Source organism: Lepidochelys olivacea (genome assembly GCF_965140295.1).
Source record: "Lepidochelys olivacea isolate rLepOli2 genome assembly, chromosome: 8".
Taxonomy (NCBI): domain Eukaryota; kingdom Metazoa; phylum Chordata; order Testudines; family Cheloniidae; genus Lepidochelys; species Lepidochelys olivacea.
In genome coordinates, this window is record NC_140418.1 from 29,222,355 (window position 1) to 29,246,969 (window position 24,615).

At 38.2% G+C, this 24,615-nt stretch overlaps 1 protein-coding gene and 1 long non-coding RNA gene across 3 annotated transcripts in view; one reads left to right on the forward strand and one right to left on the reverse strand.

Moving 5' to 3' along the window:
- Positions 1 to 24,615, forward strand: part of TENM2 (teneurin transmembrane protein 2) — a 996,821-nt gene that overhangs the window by 968,417 nt on the left and 3,789 nt on the right. For both annotated transcript variants that reach the window (XM_084636387.1, XM_084636388.1), the window contains 7 exons: positions 622 to 776; positions 1,316 to 2,190; positions 7,787 to 7,962; positions 9,658 to 9,893; positions 17,002 to 17,298; positions 19,012 to 20,626; positions 23,996 to 24,126. In XM_084636387.1, the coding sequence (XP_084492513.1) occupies positions 622 to 776; positions 1,316 to 2,190; positions 7,787 to 7,962; positions 9,658 to 9,893; positions 17,002 to 17,298; positions 19,012 to 20,626; positions 23,996 to 24,126 (3,485 nt within the window). The remainder of the gene's footprint in view (positions 1 to 621; positions 777 to 1,315; positions 2,191 to 7,786; positions 7,963 to 9,657; positions 9,894 to 17,001; positions 17,299 to 19,011; positions 20,627 to 23,995; positions 24,127 to 24,615) is intronic.
- The window catches only part of LOC311524842, a 32,302-nt gene continuing 28,319 nt past the window's right edge, over positions 20,633 to 24,615 (reverse strand). The window contains exons 3-4 of the long non-coding RNA XR_014712628.1: positions 23,026 to 23,154; positions 20,633 to 20,875 (exon numbers count right to left, since the gene is read on the reverse strand). This is a non-coding gene — a long non-coding RNA (uncharacterized lncRNA). The remainder of the gene's footprint in view (positions 20,876 to 23,025; positions 23,155 to 24,615) is intronic.

The window sequence follows — 24,615 nt, forward strand, 5'->3', positions numbered from 1 at the left end:
GAGAATTCTCCCATCAACCTAGCACTATCTACACCGGGGTTAGGTCGGTATAACAGCTCAGGGCTGTGGATTTTTCACACCGCTGAGTTATGTAGTTATACCAACCTAATTTCCGACTGTAGACCAGGCCTGAGTGTTGGCAGGAATGGAACTCAAACAATTTTAAAACATCCTGAGTGAAAACCACTTCCACTCTCAGTCATTTTTAATTATGTCTATGGGGTCAAAACCTACAAGTTTTCGAATTACACAGAGTCTTCCAGGAGAAATGAAATCTGAATTTTTCATGTAAGAATCAAGGAGAAAAATCTTTCTTTAAAAAAATAGTTTCAAGTTTCTTTATACAGAGGCAGAAAAGAGCATAGGGCAAAATAATAAGTTAATGCAAGATTCAAGATTAAGGTTGATTTGTTAAACAACCACGGGATAAGTCAGCATAGTTCCATTGACTTCAACAGAGGAACATTGATTTAGCTGAGGATCTGGACTGCAGTGTCAGGGGCTGAAGGGCCTGAAAAAATGGGGATGAACAAAAAAGCAGCACCTTGTAACCCTCCATATTTGGAATAAACTTATCAATAAAGCATGAAACCAGAGCACTGATTGTTGCTTATTTTGTAGGAATTGCAGTGGATAAGTACGGGCTTATGTATTTTGTTGATGCCACTATGATTCGGAAAGTTGATCAGAATGGAATTATATCAACTCTGCTGGGCTCTAATGACCTAACTGCTGTTCGACCACTAAGCTGTGATTCCAGCATGGATGTCACCCAGGTAGAGTTTTACTTCCTTTTTGTGTATGTGCCATACAACAGATGGCTATTTACTTTGGATAATTGCCTGGCCATTCTCTGTAGAAAATACAGTATGTTAGACTCCTCTGAAAAAGGATTTAGAGGGTATTGATGACATTATGGAGGGCAGGATAACAGCTTATATAATTAGTTACTGAAAAGAATGAACCTACCCTCTTGCGGTTGTTAACACAAGTTGTTTACACAGTTATAGAGAAATAAGTTTGAGATAATGGAAGTTATTGTATAATTGCCTTTTATTTTTCTGTACTTGCTGTCGACTTTCAGTAATGTAGCATTCAGTCCTTTGCAACAGATACATAATTAACCAAAGTTAGCACTGTTCATAGCTTTAATTTGTACATGCAAGTCTTAAGTAGAGCATTTAGTTCCATGATTTACTCTGTTAAACCATTGACTAATTTGCTGCCATTTCACATATAATTGTTATGTGTTGAAAACAATTTACTTCTTCGGTGTGAGTTTTACAATAATAATGAATTATCGTGTGGTTCATAGGTGCGGCTGGAGTGGCCAACTGATCTTGCTGTCAATCCCATGGATAACTCACTTTATGTCCTGGAGAACAATGTCATTTTACGGATCACAGAAAACCACCAGGTTAGCATCATCGCTGGACGTCCCATGCACTGTCAGGTTCCTGGGATAGACTACTCCCTTAGCAAACTGGCCATCCACTCTGCGCTGGAGTCAGCCAGTGCAATCGCCATCTCACATACAGGAGTCCTTTATATCAGTGAGACAGATGAGAAAAAAATTAATCGACTACGCCAAGTAACCACCAATGGAGAGATCTGCCTCCTAGCCGGAGCAGCTTCAGACTGTGACTGCAAAAATGACGTCAACTGTAATTGCTATTCTGGGGATGATGCTTATGCCACTGATGCCATCTTAAACTCCCCATCCTCCTTAGCTGTGGCACCAGATGGCACTATCTACATAGCTGACCTTGGAAATATCCGCATTAGGGCTGTTAGTAAAAACAAGCCCGTTCTTAACTCTGTCAACCAGTACGAGGCAGCTTCTCCAGGAGAACAGGAGCTGTACGTCTTCAATGCTGATGGCATCCACCAGTACACCCTCAGTCTTGTTACCGGAGAGTATCTGTATAATTTCAGCTACAGCGCCGATAACGATGTCATAGAGATGATCGATAACAATGGTAACTCCTTAAAAATTCGTCGGGATAACAATGGAATGCCACGCCATTTACTGATGCCTGACAATCAGATTGTCACGCTGGCTGTCGGCACGAATGGTGGACTCAAGGTAGTGTCTACCCAGACCCTGGAACTTGGATTAATGACATACAATGGAAATAGTGGGCTCTTGGCAACAAAGAGTGATGAAACAGGGTGGACGACCTTTTATGAGTAAGAAAGTTTTTTATATTTGTTGAGTATGCATTTCTCTTTCAAGTGAGAATGGTTAGGGCCTAATATAATGCCCATTGAAATCAGTGGTAGTCCTTCTGTTGGCTTCAATGAACATTGAATCAGGTCTTTAAATCTTGATGTAATAGGGTCCTGGAGCCACGTGTGTGATTTTGTTAACTTTAACAGTCTTGCAGTATCCTTACATAAGGGCCTGAGATGGATGCTTCCTGTGAGCTGCTGAGCACCCTAAAGTCCCAGTGCAGAGTATGGTTGGTGAGGGAGCTCTCCCACCTCCCAGCAAATTGCTAGCGTCTTGTAGGATCAGTAACTTGCATTTACACTGCTGTTTGCAGGACTGGGCCCAACTTTCTTTGCCATAAGTGGGAGTGCAAAGAAGTCCCCTTCTCCAAGCTGGTCTGCTCAGTTTGCAACACAATAATTTGTGGTTACACCCCACAGGGCTGCCTCTGTCAAGAGATTTCAATATTAGTTTCTCTTGGAACTCAAATTACAAGTCTTGCTGTTCAAATGTCAGGATATTGGACCCATATGACATATAGGAGATAAAGTGTTGATTAACTTTACTGATTGCTCATTCTTGAGATAGGTGAGGAAATTAGATCCCAAGGTCTAGACCCCAGTGTGACTTATATAATTTGTAGATAGCCCAAAAGCACATTGGTTTTCATGAGCAGGTAGATTAAAAAAAGACAGAATTTCCTCTTTAACTGAAATGGATCAGAGATAAAGTGCCTAGGTATATTAAAAAGCTGGAAAAGCAAACCAGATTTTCTCTAACAATTATCCTGTCCTTAATAGTATTATTGTAATTTACGGGCAACAAGAGGGTTTCCTAAACAAGTATCACTATATATGCTGAATATGTGTATATATATATGCTGCACTATATATGCTGAATATTTTGGCTTTTAACTATGGCAAGGCTTTCTATCTAGAGATTGAGAATTTTGCTGAAATACTTAATTAGTGGTACATTTATTCATAATTTTTTCCAAGTTAGACTTAGACAATATTTGTCAAGCTTTATTTACAAATGACTGGACCTAGGTTTGTTTTTCTAAGATTGTCTTCTGAGCAATAGCTTTTCCCCACTAACATGTGCCAAAGCATCATATCCTGTCGCCTACTACTTAAACACTGCTGACTTTTTGTAAGAAAACAAAACAAAAACAATACCTGAACGTAAGTAACTGCTTGATCTAGCTGGAAACGTAACTGAATTATCAATCCACATCAGCATTATCTGTTTTTTTGTGTTTGGTTTATAAAAAAAAGGAAAACAGTGCCATCTGGTGGTCGCTGTATAATTTGACCACCCAAATTTGAACATCTGTTCATTTTCATATATCTTATAGGTGAAGCTGCATAATTGTTATCTTTAACACGTAACAGGCCTGTTTCCTTAACATATGTCAGATATTTAATTAGTTACATTACTGAGGCCCAAGAGAGTGCTAAATACTGATCACTGAATCAAATTAATATTAAATGTATCTGACTTTTGTGAAACACTCTTGATAAGGAGATGTGCATGGGATTTTAGATAAACCTTTACTTAGTCGTTATTGATTATCAATAGTTCAAAGTTCACTAGATCACAGGTAGTATCTACTAGTTTGTTTCCTAGAAACTACACTTTAAATCAAGCAGCACATATTTTAATGAATGGATACAAAATAATTACAAGTGCACAGATTTAGATGAACAAAATGGCAATATTAAATAATTTTGAATAATGACAAATTACAAAAACTTATTTTTTTAAAAACAATTGATAATTAGAAATCATTATTTTTTTTAAATTACCGGTATAAAAAATTCAAAATTACAATATTGGTTTACCTAAGGGTAATTAAAAGTCATGATTGAGACAGTATCTTGGTGTGATTTTACGTGAAGATTTCTGATACGTTTTCTCAGACTACTAAAGTGGAAATATGACTTGCATGTTCTGTGATGTGCTGACATGCATCTTGAAAGTATTATATGTTATTTTTACAGTGTTCATAAAATTGCTAGGTGCTTTCAGTGGGACTATTCCTGGTGCTAAGCACCTCTTAGTAGTATGCCTGGTATTAAGTAATACAGGATTAAGCACTAGATTAGTAAATTAGTATGTTTGAGAAAGGATAGATAGTAGCTAATTGTCTCCTCTGCTTTGCAAGTAAGTATTGCAGCTGGGCTAAGTACTATGTACAACAATATACAGCCAGTAGATGAGGAAGATTATGCTTTCTGTTTATCTAGAATGTCACCAGTTGTATATGCATTAGCACCCTGATCATATTCTATACCCTTGCAGCCCACGTTTTTTTCATGTAATTAAAGAACAGAGCCACATGATCAGCTCTATCTAGGTTACAAAACATCTGTAGTATGCCATCCACAAAGCTGTCTGTGTCTCTGGGGCATTTTTAGTTTCAAGAAGAATGTGCATTATACCAAGTGTGTGGGAAACAATGTGTAAAGGGTGAAACTTAACCCAGTGTGTAAAATGCAAATTCTCCATATGGAAAAATGTGACAAAGGATAAACAGAGGCATCTAGTTGGAGCTGACCCTTTGTAGCTGTGACTCTTTAACATCCTGAATCCATCCCAGCACAAAGCTGTTTTGTTAACGAGATGGTAAGTAATAGTTAAATAAAATATAGGAGAATCCCTGTCGACATAGCGCACTGTATTTGTTTACATTTTAGATTGAATGTGTGAAGTATTTCCAGAGAGAGATCTCTCTTTCTATCATTGCTGCATTTGTTTTGGTAAATATAGGATCATAGCAATTAAAGATGGAAAAATCTATTGAATCACCAAGTCTGCGCTCTGTAAAGGCAGTATGTGTTACCTCCAACACCATTATATCCACACATTCAAATACAGATAATGAGTTCCCTTTATCATAATAGGATAGTGGAGTTGTGAAATGACCACATAAAAATCTTCTTAAAATGCCAAAAGCTTTACAGAATTTTTTTTTAAATGCACTTCATTCACATTATGAACAGTCAAAGCTCATGGGTAATACAACAACTGACAACAGGCTCACTTAAAATAATTTAAGCTTGTTTTTTGGGGCATGAGGAATAGATCTTTGAAGTGGTCCCTGATGATATCCCACTTGACCTTTGGAGTATCCCAAGAAAGTAACGAAGTTTTCCCTTGAATCAGACTTGTTTTTATAAGACACAGAAATAAGGATATGTTTAAATGTATGTGGATATACACCTTGCCTATCTCCAACTTAGCGCAAATGCTGCTGTTACACCTTTATTGTGCTTCATATCTGAAACCAACCTAGCTAAATCCTTTCTACAGGCTGTCTACCAGTTGCATATTTTAAACTTCTAAAGGTCAGAACTCAGGCCTTAAAGAGTGCACAGTGCACTTAATCTAAATATTTAGGTGCTCAGATGTTAAAGCAATAGACACATTATAGGAATTCTGTATAGAATACAGAATAGAATATTGGCGCAAACACGCAGAAGGGATGCACAATGTAACCAACAATACCTGGGACAATTTGAGAGGCCTGCAAACAATGTGGCAAAAATGGTGAAAGGACCAATAAAAGTCTTCTCTCAAAATATTATTTATAACCTGAATATGTATGTTGAGAGGTGATTGAGACTAAATGCTTGGATAATCACAGTGCATTAAATCTTAGGAAAACTCAGTATATGCCAACTGAAACTACTTCACCCATTCACCAAAAAATAAAAATAAAAAAGGATCCATTCACCTTTCCCCTCTTGTCATGTTGCAGTGGTAATAACAACTCCAGGTCAGATCATTTCCTGAAGATTAATGGCTCCCAGCTGAGTCTTAGGTACTAACTTCTCCCAGGCACTCATCATTTCCCAGGAAATGTCCTGCTCCATCATAGTCATTTTTTAATAAATGCATTATATCTGTCTGTTGCGCAACTCCAGGAAATCAGTTTATGAGCCACCAGCATCACCTATTAAGGAAGTTTTCATCAACTGCCCTATTCAAAATCAATGATGTTCCTATTTCCAGGGTAGCTCTTGATCTCACCCACACCTCATTAACTCTGCTACTTACATTCCCTCCTGGGCAATATTGTAGGTACAACATGGGGCAAAATCCTGGACTCACTGACATCAGTGGTAGAATGCCCATTAACTTTAATGGAGCCAGGATTTCACCCTGGGACTTCATTTTAGGAACATAAGAGTTGCCTTACCAAATCAGAGCAGTCCAGAATTCTGTTTCAGATAGTGCCCTCCATCAGCTGTTTATAAGTGGAAGCAGTTCCACAGGATAATTACACATTGTGTTAAAAAAAAAAAAAATACTAGTATTTCCTTTTGTCAGTTCTAAATGTACTGTCTTTGAGTTTTAGAGTAAGATTGTCCTATTTTACTTCTCTATATATTGATGGTACAATTTATATATATAATTTATACAGTGATTTTGTATACCTCTACCATATCCCCCCCCTTAAATTAAACAGCCAGAGTCCCTTCAGTCACTCTTTTTATGATATTTGTTTCATGTTTCTAGTTAGTAATTTTCATCCCTTCCATTTCTGCTACATCTTTTTCAAGATAGGGTGATCCAAACTGAACTGTGTCCCATGCGAGGGCATACCTCTGATTTATATAAATGTCATTGGAATATTTTCCATATTTTCTATTCCATTCCACTTTGAGCAGAGATGTTCAATGAGCTGTCCACAGTGATGCCCAGTTCCTTTTCTTTCATTAATTTAAACCCCAGCAACGTGTATGAGTTGTTCAGATTATTCTTGCCAATTTGAATTATCTTGTGTTTAATGGTAAATCTCACCTGCCATTTTGCTGTGCATTCACCTAGCTCTGAGATCACTTTAAAGTTCTTCACAGACTTTTCTAGTCTTAATCTAAATAATTTTGTCTTCTACAGATTTCACCACCTCCTTGTTCTGTCCCTTTTTTGATAATTGGTGAACATATTAGTCTACACTGGTGCAGACTGGTAGAGACCTTTGGGGCCACCCTACTGTTAACCTTTCACCAAACTGAAAATTGCCCATTTATTTTTGCTCTTTATTTTCTGTTTCTTAGCTGATTTTGGCAGAATTCTATGAGTACTTCTTTTTCTTAATAGCCTCTTGTGAAGGACTTTTTCTGGACTTTCGAAAAGCCTTTCACAAATTACATCAACTAATTCTCTCTTATCCAATATCTTGTTGACAGAGAATTCTAACAGATTACAGAGGCGTGATTTTTCCATAGCTAATCCAGTTGTAGTGGCTTGAAAATATTAAAATATGTATTGATTCTGGGCCAAATACTGTTCTCAGTGTCAACATTGTAAATTCAGACTAACTCAATTGGAGTTAGTCTGGATTTACATTGGTACAATAGAGACCAGAATTTGTCTAGAAAAACCTTAATTCACAACCATAGATTGTTTTCAAACACAGCTTATTGAGCAACTCAAAATGTTCTAAAAGATCAAGATCTGTTTCATGCCATATTTTAGCAAGAAGCTGCTGCATTAATAATGTCAACTAAATGAAGCCTATAACTATACACATGCTTATTTTGCTCTCATTAATTTATCTATTAGCTATGACCACGAAGGACGCTTGACCAATGTAACACGTCCCACCGGAGTGGTGACCAGCCTTCACAGGGAAATGGAAAAATCTATTACCATCGATATAGAGAATTCCAACCGGGATGATGATGTAACAGTCATTACCAATCTCTCCTCAGTGGAGGCTTCCTATACAGTGGTTCAAGGTACAAGAGTGTACTTTTCAGCACGTTAGACACAAACACCAATATCTCCCTAGTACTTTAAGGGAGCCAGTCTCAAAAGATTCATATCATAAGTGCACTTCTGAGCAAGAAAAAGAATAACATAAGGTTCTTGGAGGAAACTCCCATACATGCTCTGTGAAAATGGCAGTTCCTCAGGTCAGGCAGGGGAAGTTTTGTCTACCCTAGTTGAGTCAAATACAGTATGATCATTACCTGTTGTAAATTGGCTCTGCTAATGCCTTTCATGTCAGGTTTACTTTACCCACATTCAGAGTGCATTGCACTCCATTGCAACGTTGGCTATGACTTTAGGGACAAAAAGGTGGATTCTTTACAGTGACATAATGAACTTGTATAAACTATCTTAGTGTAAAATCCTAGCTGAGAAAAGATGCAGGCAGTTTTTATCATAGTGTAACTTGATGAGATCAGCCCTGTCGCCCTGATTTATCCAAGTTAATTCTTTCAAGTTAATGGAACTGCTTATTTGAGTAAAATGCAGGATCAGGCCCTTTTCTGATGCCATGACCAAAAAAAATTGTGTACCATGTTTTCAATGCAGCATGACCACATCAGAGAATGCTGCCACAGCTGAGATACTGCAGAAGAAATCAGCAACAAAATGGTGAAATGTTACTTTGTGTGAAACTTTCTGACATGGACCAAACATTGTATATGACACAATGTAAACAGTCACAGTTACCGAAGATAGATTGAAAGGAGTTTAGTGGATGATGTTTTTTTAATTAAGAGATAATGTCACTGGAATAAGAACATTGTCACAGGACAATAGTCTCCTTCTGACGTATAAATGTCAACATTTATAGACTATTATCCTCTGACACCTCCTGTTCCAATGACTTTATTTCTGTTATACCAAATGATTAATTATGTAGATGCTGTCTTTTTGTCAGATGGATATTGATGCTTTGGTGAGCTGTGCACAACTGAAGTATTGAAAAGCTCCATTCTGATTGTCTCACAGAATAGAGCTGGCTGTGTCAACCAGTCAGAGAATAACATGGCTATAAAAGTACAGTTTTATTTTTATAACTTTTATCAGTAAGCGAAAAGGCCAGACATCTGATTGGCTAGCTTAGCTTCTTTATGGTGGGATAAAGAATGACACATACACACACAAAGGATTGTGGCTGCCAGCTTGTATTGTTTGGGTATCGCACCTTTGGGATTTAAAACTAATCTATAACACCGCACTGTGTAGTTGCTGGGAGGGCAGTTTTTAAAAGACTGAAAAAGGGATTAGTTGTTCACTTCTGACAAAAGATTCCAATGGTCTCTTTTTTACATCACAGCATTTAATAGGCTTGTTATTCATCCCACAGTTCAGTTAAAAAATATAATTTTCCCCTGAGTTTTGTTCCTTTTAGAAATGCATCCACATAAATTATGGCGCTGAAATACATCACTGTATGTTTTGATTTACAATTAAGAGTAAATGGAAAACAACAGTATAAACTTTAGCACCTCTGCAGGCTTGCAACATTAATACCATTGTTCTTTACATAAGTCAATAACATTAGTAATATCTACCATAGCACAATTCAGGCAGGCTTCGTTTGAGATCAGTGGAAGTACCATGAAAACCTATTAAGTTGATGTTATCTTCTCTTTATGACTAAAGTTGCTAAATTTTGTTTTTTATTATTTTACTAGATCAAGTGAGGAATAGCTACCAGCTCTGTAATAATGGCACTTTGAGAGTGATGTATGCCAATGGAATGAGTATTAGCTTCCACAGTGAACCTCACGTCCTGGCTGGTACTGTGACCCCTACCATAGGACGATGTAATATTTCCCTGCCAATGGAAAATGGCTTAAATTCAATTGAGTGGCGCCTAAGAAAAGAACAGATAAAAGGCAAAGTGACGGTGTTCGGAAGAAAGCTCAGGGTAAGTGGAACTCACTGTTACAACAACAATCTTTTGTCCTGTATCTAGACCGTTTTCTACTCAAAATGATATTTTATTCAATTCTACTTCATAAAAATGAATAAGACAATGAAGTGGACTAGCATTGGTGACGTTTTATGTATTTGAGAGGCCAAATAAACCTATGGAGTAGTCTGCTGTTACCAGTTATCAGAAGCTCCATCAACTAGATGATTCAAAAGGAGGCTGGTAAAAAATACCGCGTAGAGTCACTATAGTGGAATTGCCATCTTTCTAATGAGCTGTAATATCAAAATCATGACCACTTGTTGTCTATCAATATACTGTGGAACTCTTCACAAGAGTTCTTCCAAACAAAATTCTAGTTCATGTAATTACATTCTACCAACCTAAATTCCCCCTGCAATTTCTCTGAGATAAGTATTTATCTTTATTTCCTTTTGTAAACTGCAAGGCTGTGTTAAACAGCCACGATTTCCCCTCCCCCCTTCTTCCCCAAGGTGGCTAAAATTTCACTGTGGATGAAGTGGCCCCAGTATGTAGAGATTGAAAGGCACATTGGGATACTGGAAAGAAAAATATGGCTTTCCCCTCATCCAAAGCCCATTTAAGTCAATCAGAGACTTCTGTTGGCTTCATTGGGTATTGGATCAAGCTGTTTATAGAATCCTAGAAATACAGAGCTGGAAGAGACTTGAGAGGTCATCTAGTTCAGCCCCCTGCACTGAGGCAAGACTAAGTAAACCTAGACCATCCCTGACAGGTTTGTCTAATCTTTTCTTAAAAGCCTCCAAAGACAGAGATTCCACAACCTCCCTTGCAAGCCTGTTCCAGAGTTTAAGAACCCTTATAGTTAGAAAGTTTTTCCTAATATCTAACCTAAATCTGCTTTGTTGTAGATTAAGCTGATTACTTCTTGTCCTACCTTCAGTGGATCTGGAGAACAATTGATCACAGTCCTCTTTATAATACCTCTTAACATATTTGAAGATTGTTATTGTGTCCCCCCCTCAGTCGTCTTTTCTCAAGACTAAACATGCCCATTTTTTTAATATCTCCCCATAGGTGGGGTTTTCTAAATCTTCTATCGTTTTTGTTGCTCTCCTCTGGACTCTTTCCAGTTTCTCCACATCTTTCCTAAAATGTGGCATCCAGAACTGGACCCAGTACTTCAGCTGAGGCTTCACCAGTGCCGAGTAGAGCAGGACAGTTACCTCCCATGTGTTAAATACAACACTTGTATTAATACACTTCAGAAGTATATTAGCTTTTTTTCAGCTGCATCACATTTTTCACTCTTTTTCAATTTGTGAGCCACTATAACCCCTAAATCCGTATCAGCATTACTACCACCTAAACAGTTATTCCCCATTTGTAGATGTGCATTTGTTTTTTTCCATCCTGAATGAAGTATTTTGCACTTTTCTTTATTGAATTTCATCTTGTTGATTTCAGACCAATTCTTCAATTTGTCAAGATTGTTTTGAATTCTAATCCTGTCCTCCAAAGTGCTTGCAACCCCTCCCAATTTGATGTCAACCTCAATTTTTATAAGCATACTCTCCTCTGTTATCCAAATCATTAATGAAAATATGGAACTCTGCCAGACTCAATATTGACCTGGAGGGACCCTCTAGACCAGGGATTGGCAACCTTTGGCACGCAGCCCACCAGGGTAAGCCCCCTGGCGAGCCAGGCTAGTTTGTTTACCTGCCGCGTCTGCAGGTTCGGCCAATCACAGCTCCCACTGGCCCCGGTTCACTGCTCCAGGCCAATGGGGGCTGCGGGAAGCGGCGTGGGCATTGGCCTGGAGCAGCGAACCGCGGCCAGTGGGAGCTGCGATCGGCCGAACCTACAGACGATCGCTGCTCTAGACACACCCTCCCAGTTTGACAGTGAACCACTGATACCATACTCTTTGAGTATGGTTTTTCAAACAGTTGTGCACCCACCTTACAGTAATTTCTTCAAAGCATTATTTCCCTCATTTGCTTATGGGGATATCATATGAGAGAGTGTGAAAAGCCTTCCTAAAATTGAGAGATATCACATACTACTTCCCTATCCACTAGGCTAGTAACCCTGTCAAAGAAAGAAATTATCTTCATTTGGCATGATTTATTCTTGACAAACCTGTGCTGGCTATTCCTTATAATGCTATTATCTTCTCGGCGCTTACAAATTGATTGTGTAATAATTTGTTCCAATATCTTTCGAGGTATCAAAGTTAGGCTGACTGGTATATAATTCTCCAGGTCCTCTTTGTTCCCCATTTTAAAGATAAGTACTATGTTTGCCATTGTCCAGTCCTCTGGGACCTCACCCATCCTCCCTGAGTTCTTGAAGATAGTTGTTAGCAGTTCCAAGATTGTTTCACCTAGTTCCTTAAGGAATTGCATAAAGTGTTCTTATCATTAGATATTATACAGTGAATCAACTGCTTAGTTATTTGCAGAGAGAAATAAGACAGGAGATGTCACATTTTAACATTCTCCTGGTGTTTAGTGGTTAGCAAATTCTCAGCACTGAGTTATCAGTTGTTCTCCCTGTTTTCTTTATGCTGTCTGTATCTTCAGAGTTGCATGCTCCTGTATTTTTTTAAAAGACAAAAACTGGAATGAGATTAGCAGCTAAATCCTTAATGACTGGATTTCAGGACTGTGTAATTGATTTTTGATATGCTGTAGTGTAGAAGTTGATTATAAGTATTAATCACTCCTTTTCTAAGATAAATCAGCTCTGCATTTTGACTAGGTCTTCAAAACAAAAATAAATGAGGCCCTAAAATAAAATGACTATAATCCTTACTCTAAATATTAAAAATTTAATAGAGGTATTTGTGGTAATTACCTGAAGTTAAATGCACAAATCTTAGAGCTGAATCCTTGCCAGAGTTAGATTTTCTTCCATCATGTTTATGCAAACCAAAACACAGCTTTATCTAGCAACACCTCAACATTTAATTGTCTGGTGTTAGTTCCTGTAACAATAATCACATATCCATTTAGCTCTTTTAAATGGAAATTACTATGAGATTATAGCAGGTTGAGGGGACTGAAAATGCAATTTGAAAATGAGGGAGAAAGCGTAGAATTTATTTGCATTTCATTTATTTTAATTCACCTTTGTAAACTGTTTAGTGAATGAAATAAAAGCAACTGTATTGGAAAATTGTGAGGGATGCAAGGGAGACAAGGAGATGCAGCAGTGAGGGATAGATGAAGGGAGGGCACAAGAGATAATGAGTTATAGCTTCCATGGGTATTTACACTCTCACATCTCTCAGCTGAGGCCTAAATTTGAGACAGAGACACAGAACCAGGTGCATGTGAAAGGCATTAGTCCAGGAGTCTGTCCTTGTATGTGATTAATTTCTTAAAGCAAATACCATTTTCAATATTAAATCTCCCTCTGAAATTTCACATGTAAATATTAGCCATGATTGAAGTGAGATAACATCAGCTTTGTTTACGGGACACAGGTACGTTTCAACCTCAAATTTAAAAGCCTCTTTCTTGAGGACTCTCAATTGAGAGGTCAGATGCAGTCATTCCCTGATTGTTGGTGCTCAGACACTATGTGATGGGTGCCATACAAAACCATACATCCATACTTCATTGGTGTGTTGTGTGCTATCAGCATTCTCATCGCAACCTGACACATCCACATTCTTCTGGGCAGAAAACTCCTGCTGCTCAACATGCAACTATCCACTTACAGTTCATCACATCAGCATTATGGTAGCAAAATACTGTATTAGTAATTCTGTAGTTTATCCCAACCAGGGTCATGGGGTGTTGTTGAGCATAACATTGCACCATTAGAGATACTAGCTTTGTCTCTGTAGTTTATCCCAGTGTTCACATGATTTATGAATTTTTGAGCACTTAACGTCAACCTAACTCTCCTATTTGCACTCCCTGAGTTGAAAAGAGAAGGGGCCATTAATGCTAATGGCAGGAGCAACATCATGGTAGGGCTAGGATGTAGCTCTCCCCCGAGCACCAGCTTGTAACTAGGGCAAGAGCATGATACACCTTCTCTAAAGGTTTAACAAGGGCCCCAGTGAGCACGGTGGCTGTGGAGGCATTATCCCTGCTCTTGCCTATGCCAGCATAAAGCTCCACTGCTCGTAGGGAAACCTCTGCCTTAGTAGGGGTCAGGACTAAAGAGCCATAATTAAGCCTATATAGGAAAGTGTATACTGTTTTTTATATTAACCAATTTATGTCAGGTATTGTTGTTTACTGGTACATTCAGTAGTGTATTGAATGTTGTTCAGGCAATTTAATACAGAACCCAGAGAGAGAGATTACACTTTCTGGTTTGTTTGTTTTTGTTTTGTTTTTGTATACACTGTAATATCACTCAAGTGAATTTTGCTGGAAGAGCCATTAACCAACGTCTAGAAGGGCTCTTCCCTATTGTGACTTACACAGCAACAGCAAAAAGAAGCAGCAGATGTGTGTGTAGGTAGCAGAACAAAAGAAAAATAGCTTGCTAGATAATCTTCAGTCATGATAGTCATATAGTGTTGTTAGCGTTCCCCGAAGGAGTGGGAGTTAGTCATTTTGTTTGGGTTTCTATATAATTAATATGACATTACAATTATACTCTGTGGTGTTACTTATTTTACAAATGAAAGCGAAGTTACTGAATTATCAAACAGGTGCTTCTTTATTCTCAGAATAATGTTTTTGTGTAGCTATTCTGGTGTATAATTGTTCAGAAAGCTGGTACTTCAACTCACTGTGACAAAAACCTAGTAACCTTTGTAAAGTAGATTCGGCTTCCTTCTGAGCAAAAACAGAGCCCTTAAAGTCAAGTTTACTGGCAAAGGCAGGGTGCAGGATACAGCTGCTGTGATGAGGCAAAAATGTCAAGCTGTTTATAAAGATGCAAAACTCTTAAAAGAGCTGAATTTTCAAACAATTGATTTCGCCTCACTCCCTCCACACAAAAAACATCCAAGAAGGCAGGCGATCACCATTTCTCCTACACATAAAGACAACAGAGGAACAAGAGTTGGTTATGGGGTTTTGGTGCTTGGTGAGGACTTCTGGAGGTTCAAACAGCAACTCCCACCACTGGCTTTATAGGATCATAAATTTCAGTGTTGATGATGGGATTTTGTTGCTCTTGTATGTTTGAGCATAGCAACATCACTTACTGATGGAAACCCACAGTGCAACATATAGCAATAGAGAATTTATGATCTAGTAATTTTAGGTCTAGAAGGAGAAAAGACCTTTAAGAACATCTTGGAAACTTTTAAAAACCCTGTAATTAGGATAATTATATACAAAAATAATCTAAAATTATGACTAATGGGAATGACTAATGACATATGACTAATAGGAATTTATTAGCCCAATTTATTTGAGGAATTCACCAGGAAAGTTTTTTTCATAATTTAGCTACTTTGGAAAGAATTGAAATTTTGGAGCTATGCTAGAATTTTCCTTTAATTTTACAGACAGATGTCTTTAATATAACAAGCAGGTACCCTCTATTTTCCCCAGCAGCTCTTAAAGTGCAGGGTCTCCATGGACATTTGATATGTACACAGATTTTGCACTCACAAAAATGGTGGCCACTTCTGAAAGTTTGCCCTCTATGGCTGAGTTCTGCTTCCAAGACTTCCTTTCTACTAAAACTTTGAATAAGGAATAAGATGGAGCATTTCCTTTCCTAATTTTTTTTCTTAACTATACTGTTGTCTTCACATCAGAGCTAGTCTATTTGTCAATATCAAAACCTGTGGGAAATCCCACATGAAGAGCAATTTCTAAGAGTTACTAAAGAAATGAAAACTGTGTTAAAAGAGCTGAATTTTATTAACTGGAAAATATCACACTGAAAAAAAGTACGATAATTTAAAAAAAATTCTTATGAACACAAAATTGTATTAATTTTAAAATTGCTTTTTATAGAACTGAATTCCTACAGAGTGGGTTGGGATGGGAATTGGGCTTACTCTGCCAGTGAAAATAATTCAGAATAACTTTTATGTCCTCTAGGAAGGCTCAGGATTAATTTACATATTGTTTGATGTGCAGTTTAAATTTGGATAAGAGAAAATGTTGCTTAATCAAACCTACTGTAAAATATAAGATGAAGAACAAATTCCTAGGAACAGATGAATACTTCTTAGGTAGTCCTTGCTGTCAAAAGATATCTAATTTAAAGACTTCTTCTTTATTAATGGTGCGTTCACAATTAAATTACTTAAGAAGCTTTATTAGATTACAGTGCTGGCCTGGATTTTCTGTGGTTGGCCTCCAGTGAGTATACTGCTTTATCTTTCTTATAGCATTTGCAGTAGTGAACGCTATAGTTGAGGTTACATATACAATTCTTACAGCCCCTTGTTCTCGTATGTTCATAACTTTCCAAAAATGTTTCCTGTGGGACTGAAACTTTTCATGCTGTGTTGTGTTTGTTTTTTGAAAGTCTTACTAAAGAAAGTGAGAAAGTGAAATATATTTACTCAGCTTAAAGAAATTTATGGGATTTTTATTGCTTACTAGGGACCTGAGCTTGCAAGATGCTGGGAGTTCAGCTTGCTCAGCAAGCACCTTGTGGGATCAAAGCCCAAAGCCTCAAAAAGGACTGAACAAAACACATTATATGTGCCGGCACCTCTGAGGAAAACCCTCTCTGTTGAAAGTGGGGGAAGTAAAAGGAGAAAGTGTTCAAGGCATGGATTCTCAACCTGGGGGTTGTGACTCCAACAGTGGTCATGGCAGCCCTCCTATTTATATGGCTAGATTGAAGGGGGAGTCCTCAAAACTCTTTCCTGGTGTACTGTGGGGTCATGGTATGAAAAAAATGTTGAGAAATACAGTTGAAAAATTACTTCTGAGCATACTCTGTGGGTATCTACTAAATGTTAACAGCTTATAACAAGGCCAGGGGCTGTTGCTCAGAGATTACTGCTAGCCTAGGATGTATTGTAAAATGTCTCAGCAAAACACAGCTGCATTTTTTTAAAGCAAATTCTGGGAAATGTAATTGTCCTTTCAATTTATTAGTATTTTCACTGTAGCAGTTAGCATGGGCTAGGATTTATCGATTCACTGAACATAGCCTTCTTCCATTTGTATAGGTCCATGGAAGGAACTTACTATCCATTGATTATGACAGAAACATCCGCACAGAGAAAATATATGATGATCATCGGAAGTTTACACTGAGAATAATTTATGATCAGCTAGGACGTCCTTTTCTTTGGCTACCCAGCAGTGGGCTTGCTGCTGTCAACGTTTCTTATTTCTTCAATGGACAACTGGCTGGACTTCAACGCGGTGCTATGAGTGAAAGAACAGATATAGATAAGCAAGGCCGAATCATATCCCGCATGTTTGCTGATGGGAAAGTGTGGAGTTACACGTACCTGGAAAAGGTACGTGGCTTAATTTAAACTACAGCAATAGTTACGAGGGCTGAATGCACAAAAGGTGTTAGGCTTTGTGACGCTGAGCATCACAGCGCCTAACTTTTAGGCATCTAGAAATCACTGGATTCACAAAGACTGGGTAAGGTGCCTAGGCTACCTATACAGTGAATGGAGAGAGAGAGAGGCACATTAGAGCGTGACTCACAAAAGCCAGGAAGCTAGGTGTGAAGTTCAGCCTAAACTAGCCAATGGGAGACCAGAGGAATATGTGCCCCTCTTATGGAGACAGGCACCAAAGTCTGGGCTGCAGGAAGGGACCTGTCTATGTTAGCAATTCACAGCCAGGAACTCCGTTTGGAGTTAGGCCTTTATACAAGAAGCTGGAGGTGGGAGGAAACCAAGCCCAGTGGTTAGGGGACTCACCTGGGCTGTGGGAAACCCCCTGTTTGTGCCCCATCCACCTGAGGGGGAGAAGGGATTTGCTATCTCTCAGGTGAGTGCTCTAGCCACCTGGCGGATGTGGGTCTCCCTAAGTCTCTCCAGAGCAGCTTCAGGAGAGACTGATGGAGCCCCCCATTAGAATGCCCTCACTACTGGGCTAAAAGTTATGAGGGATCTCTTCCTCCTCCCCCGACCAGCCCCAGCTGTTCCGTCACAACTTGCCTGAGAGATGGTGGGAGATGGTGGGAGACAGGTGCTCAGATGCCTGAAGGGAGGCAGCAGTGCACATGTAAAAAGGCAGAAACGTAATCTTCTATTTTCGTTTTACTGCAAAAACTTAGGGATCAAATGTGTTTATGCACCTACAAGATTAGGTGGGAGTTTTGTACATTGTAATGTTGCCCAAACTGGGACTTAGGCACCTAAAACAGGGACTTAGGCGCTTAAAGTCTTTTGTACATTCAGGACAGAGACTCTGCTATTGCATACATATACATGACCTAGGATTCTTAGTGTTCCCACAGTTAAAAAGTCTTTTGTGCCAGATCTCTGAATTTTTTAGTTATTCAATTAATCAAAGGAAATACTTTGTTCATGGTTCAGCTCTTCTGATAATCCATAAAATAGAATAGGTCATCATATAATAGCATGAACTAACAGGATGAATTTTACTATTTTAAAATGCATGACTAAGCCTGACAGAACATCCCAGTAGCTGCAGATATCTCATCTCTAATCATTATTTATTAAATGAAAATATGGTAATTCATTTCTATTTAACCTAATTTAAATCACTTTGATCTTGAGAGTTTATCTAATGTTCCCTAAACCCCCTCCCTCCCAGTGTATTGTTTTAGGTATGCTAGAACAGTTCTCTGCTAACTTTCTTCACACATGTTTTACAGTATTCAGTGTAAATTACAACTGCCAGTGGAGATATAAATGAGGGCATTAAACTCACTTTCCCCAAAACAGTAAAGGAAGAGGGTAGAAGAGGTTGATACAATGTTCCTTCCATTTCCTTCTCAGGATTGATCTTTTTTTCAAAGAGGAAAATTTACTTATCACAGATGGTGGCAATATAGTCATATTGTTGGGCAGCATTGTGCCTTAGATGTATTCGGATTTTATTTATATTTTTTATTATTGTAACACTGAAACCTATTCAATAAATTCTTGATTTAAAAATTTGCCTTTTTCCCCCATAAGTTCAGAAAGTGAAAGAAATGGAAAGACAGTAAAAATATATAATCTTTTGTCTTTTTATTTTTGTAATAGTCCATGGTACTACTGCTTCAGAGCCAACGGCAGTACATCTTTGAGTACGATTCCACAGACCGTCTCCAGGCTGTCACCATGCCTAGTGTTGCTCGGCACAGCATGTCCACTCATACATCTATTGGCTACATTAGGAATATTTATAACCCTCCTGAAAGCAATGCTTCAGTGATTTTTGATTACAGTGATGATGGGAGGATTTTGAAAACATCTTTTTTAGGAACTGGTCGACAAGTCTTCTACAAGTACGGGAAACTATCCAAGCTGTCTGAAATTGTTTATGATAGCACTGCAGTTACTTTTGGATATGATGAAACTACTGGAGTTCTGAAAATGGTTAACTTACAGAGTGGCGGCTTTTCTTGCACAATCCGGTACCGTAAAATTGGTCCACTGGTTGACAAACAAATCTACAGATTTTCTGAAGAAGGCATGGTCAATGCAAGGTTTGATTACACCTATCATGATAATAGCTTTCGGATTGCTAGCATCAAGCCTATAATAAGTGAGACTCCTCTTCCTGTTGATCTTTATCGTTATGATGAGATCTCTGGCAAAGTAGAGCATTTTGGCAAATTTGGAGTCATTTATTATGATATAAATCAAATAATTACTACAGCGGTGATGACACTGAGTAAACACTTTGATACCCATGGGCGTATTAAAGAAGTTCAGTATGAAATGTTCCGATCACTCATGTATTGGATGACAGTCCAGTATGACAGCATGGGAAGAGTAACAAAGAGAGAACTGAAGCTTGGACCTTATGCCAACACAACCAAATATACCTATGATTATGATGGAGATGGGCAGCTCCAAAGTGTGGCAGTAAATGACAGACCAACCTGGCGTTATAGTTATGATCTGAATGGGAATCTTCATCTCTTGAATCCAGGGAATAGCGTACGGTTGATGCCGCTACGCTATGATCTAAGAGACAGGATTACACGTCTGGGTGACATGCAGTACAGAATTGATGATGATGGGTTCCTATGTCAACGAGGCTCAGATATATTTGAGTACAACTCAAAAGGTCTCTTAACAAGAGCTTACAACAAAGCAAGTGGATGGAGTATTCAGTACCGTTATGATGGGTTAGGGCGAAGGGCTTCTTGTAAGACTAACTTGGGACACCATCTGCAGTACTTTTACGCTGACCTTCACAACCCAACGAGAATGACACATGTTTACAATCATTCCAATTCAGAAATTACTTCTCTATACTATGATCTACAAGGCCATCTGTTTGCAATGGAAAGCAGCAGTGGAGAAGAATACTATGTTGCCTCCGATAACACAGGTACACCACTGGCAGTATTCAGTATTAATGGCCTCATGATCAAGCAGCTTCAGTACACTGCATATGGAGAGATATATTATGATTCCAACCCTGACTTTCAATTGGTCATTGGATTTCATGGAGGGCTGTATGATCCTCTGACCAAGCTGGTTCATTTTACTCAGAGAGACTATGATGTTCTAGCTGGGCGTTGGACATCGCCTGATTACACAATATGGAAAAATATTGGTAAGGAGCCTGCTCCATTCAACTTATACATGTTCAAGAGCAACAACCCTCTCAGCAATGAACTTGATTTAAAGAATTACGTAACAGGTAAGAACTCATTAGCAGTTGTTTTCTAAAAGGTTTTAGTGCAAATTTCTAAAGTTTAGAATTTTGTGTTGGAAAAAGAAATAGATCAAACTTCTCCATTCCAGGACTTTCCTTCCGCTGTCTCCTCATCCACCTGCAGAACCCTTCTCCCATCAAGCTAGGACCATCTTCCCATTCGGAGTATGAAAAGGACAACATAGTCTTGACATAGTCATAGTCACTCTTAGTTGTGACCCCCAGATTAAGAACCTATGAAAGAGAGACACACATGGTTATTAAATAAAGGGGAATCATTTTCAACTAATAATAAATAATAATATTTAGTTTTTATGTAGCATTTTTCACGTAGATTTCAAAGTGCTGTGCAACGGATGGTACCATTATCCCCACTTTGCAAAGGGGGAAGATGAAGACAGATGAAACTGAGTGCCCCAAGTCACCCAGCAGGTCAGTGACAGAGTCAGGAATTAGGACTCAGGTCTCCTGATCTCCGGTCTAGTGCCCTATTCCTTCAATAGTGTCCTCAGAATTACCTGCTGACTTTGTCCATGGGCACAACATGAATTACTACCAAGAGTGGCACTGATTAAACATTTACTTTCCCAATTCTGCCTTTAAACGCCAACCTATTTTTAGCTCTTGCTTTAAGAAAAGAACCTTAATGTTTTAAACATTGTTTCCTCTTGGAAGACGGAGGAACATCTGTAGTGTTAGGATGTGGAGACAATAAATCAGTTTAGATTGCATGTACTGGGTTTGGGTGACACATCTAACTTCCTCTCAATTACTACTAATTTGCCACTTAGTAGGATCACATAGTACTTGAACTAGCTGCAAACCATTTTTTTAAAAGAAAGGTAATTAAGATGTATTCAGGAGAAACTCTCTGAAAACTGAGTCTGCAGCATGTCGTAATTAAAAACCGCAGTACAATTTAAAAAACAAAAAACAGAGCTACCACAATTTTACTGGCAGCACTTCAAGAAAAGTTATATTATGACTGTTAGTTCTTTGTGACTGTGACTACATTGTGTGTGCATAATTTTTCAGGTTGCCCTTCAGTCGTTTTGCATTCTGAAGACACTAGTATTTGCTCTTGATACTGGGAAAGAATTTATCAGTGATCAAAGTATCTTGAATTCTTGAGGTCTAATTCTGTGGTCCTTAATTGAACAAAACTATCAGTGTCCGTCAGGGTTTGGCTCAGTTAATAACTGCACACTTTGGCCTCTAGTGATTAATTTCAGAAGCCCCCAAATCCAGTGGGTCCTGTCTCACTTTAAGAGATTTCATTGCACTCAGAAGATGTTATATTCATTTTCATTCATGCATCCACAGAAGAAATTCAGAAAAGATATACTAATTACTTGTACACTATGAACTTTTAATTCCACCAAAAAATGGTTTATTGCTAATGCAGATACGTGCTGTTATTATTGGATTCCCTGGGCTAAAAGACTGTTCTTGGACAAGAAGTTGTTATATATGGAGTTAATTTTCATAAGTGAGAAATACATACAACCGTCATACACAGCCCTCTAGACATATTTACAGTTAACACCTGATGCTGATTTGCTGAAAGTTTTTTGCTGCGGAAAAGAATTTCTCCAGCTGGGTAACAACATCCTGTGAAGAACATTAGAAATAGAAAATAATGAACTACTAGAATGAGAGAGAACCTCCTCTTTATTGCCAAATGAGGACAGCTAAAGTAAATTGTTTGGGAGGTAATGTTATTCCATCTGATAACAAACTGAAACCGTGAGAAAAAGGAGTAATGGTCCTATGCTATATGTAGCTGAAGGGAAAATGTATAATGCATTGGAAGATCTGTACACATTTCTTTAATGTAACCAGGACAGAATCTGAAATTTTGTACTACGTTATTTGTTTCAGTATTTAGAGGGGGAAAAAATTTAAGCTACACATTCAAAACTTCTCCACCCACTAAAATTAGATTTGTAATGGCTCATTCCACCCCACCCCTAAAGGAGACTAGGAAAACAAGTTTGTAACATGGTCTGGATGTCAACAGATTCAAGCTCTGGCAATGAAGTGCAGGATAGGGAGTGAGTCTGACGCTCGCTGACATCAGTCCCCTCTCCTTTAAATCTGGGGTTTATTATTGTCATTCCAGCACGTCAGTTGATTTCTGCAGTCATGATAGCACATGGAGGAGAGAGGAAGTCTCTAAATCAGGCAGGAGAGCTGGTCAAAATTTTTCAAACAATTAAAAACAAATTTTTGAATTTTTTTCAATGAAACCCCAGAGCAAAAAGTTTTCATTCTCCCGCACCCTCCCCATTTTCAGAGAGAAAGGAGTAAGGGAGGGAAAAATTAGAAACATTTTCAATAAAAATGTTCACAGATTTTTTTTTTAATAAATCCAAAAGGCATACCTTTCCAAAACTTGCAAACTGAGTATTTTGAATACTTTTGGAAAAATTCTTTCAACCACTTTAGACATGTTGCTTAATGCACTGCTGGAAGATGTTCAGATTCTACCATGACGAGTGCAGGACAGGAACCTATATAGAATAGAACAGAACCATCTGGTAGTCAGGGTCCAAACCAGATAGAGCTTTTTTGGGAAAAACCAATACCTTGGAATTCACAAAAACTGACATTGGAGCAGAGGAGGAATGCTCCCTGTGAAACATCACTATGTAAGGCCTTGATCCTGCAAAGAGTTGTGCACTTGACTTGAATGGAGCTACTCACCTGTTTAAATCTTTGCCAGAGTAGGGCCTAAGAGGGGAACCACGTTTTGTGCCAGAGGAAGTTTCCAAGTGTTCTCACAAGCATTAATCCAGTATCACACAGAGTGTAGCCCCATTGTAGTAATCCAATCAAGAGATGACAGAGCTATGGGTAACTATGGTGAACTGTAGGAAATGTTTAGATCACTCATATATTGGATGTCAGTTCCATATGACAAGATGGAAACAGTAACCAGAGAGCTGATATGGAATCAGAAATAGAGGTCTGGAAGGAACCTCAAGATGTCATCTAATCCATCCACTGAGACAGGATTAAATATACCTGGACCATCCCTGACAGAAGTTTGTCTAACCTGTTCTTAAAAACTTCAATTGACAGAGATTCCACAACCTCTCTAGGTAACCTGTTTCAGTGCTTAACTATCCTTACATCTATAGGTCACTGGTGACTATTTATAATGTATTTAAAATAGTCATTCTTGCATCAGTTCACTCTGGAAGAGTACAATTGTGAGAGCTTCCAAGCAATAACAGGTTAGAAATTCGGAGGCCAAACTCTAGTTGAAATCAAGAGTTGAGGCCATAGATTCCCTGAGATACACATTACTCACCTTCATTTCTCACTCATGTATTTACTTTTGATTTTTAGATGTGAAGAGCTGGTTGGTGATGTTTGGATTTCAGCTCAGCAACATTATTCCTGGTTTCCCTAGAGCAAAAATGTACTTTGTGCCACCTCCATATGAGTTGTCAGAGAGTCAAGCCTGTGAAAATGGACAGGTATGCTGAAGTTCTTGGTGTTTTAAAGAGATTTTGTTGGTCTTATATTGTATTTGGGTATCATTTTAGGACTATAGACATAGGGTCTACAATAAATAGAGTGCACAATATTTGTTTCATAGTGATATGAAATTCAATATAGTCAGCTTTTGGAGTACTGAACATGCCATCTTTCTTACCAACCTAGATTATTACCATAATAGCAGCAACGTTAGTTCTTCGTATATATTCCCTTGAGTTGTTACTCGATTAACAATAGCAAATGGAAATCTCAACGTATAACTTACCATCTGTTCTATCTTTATCATTATAATCCTTATGCCTTTTATTTATGTTAATAAAAATATGGTTTATAATTATCGTACTATTAAAGAACAGTTTTACTCAATATTTTACAGGGAAAAATACATATTTTTTGTTTGTTTGGGGGCTTAATTTTTGGCAGGCTTGGGTTGTAAATTTTGGTGTTGCAACTAAAAGTAAACTGAT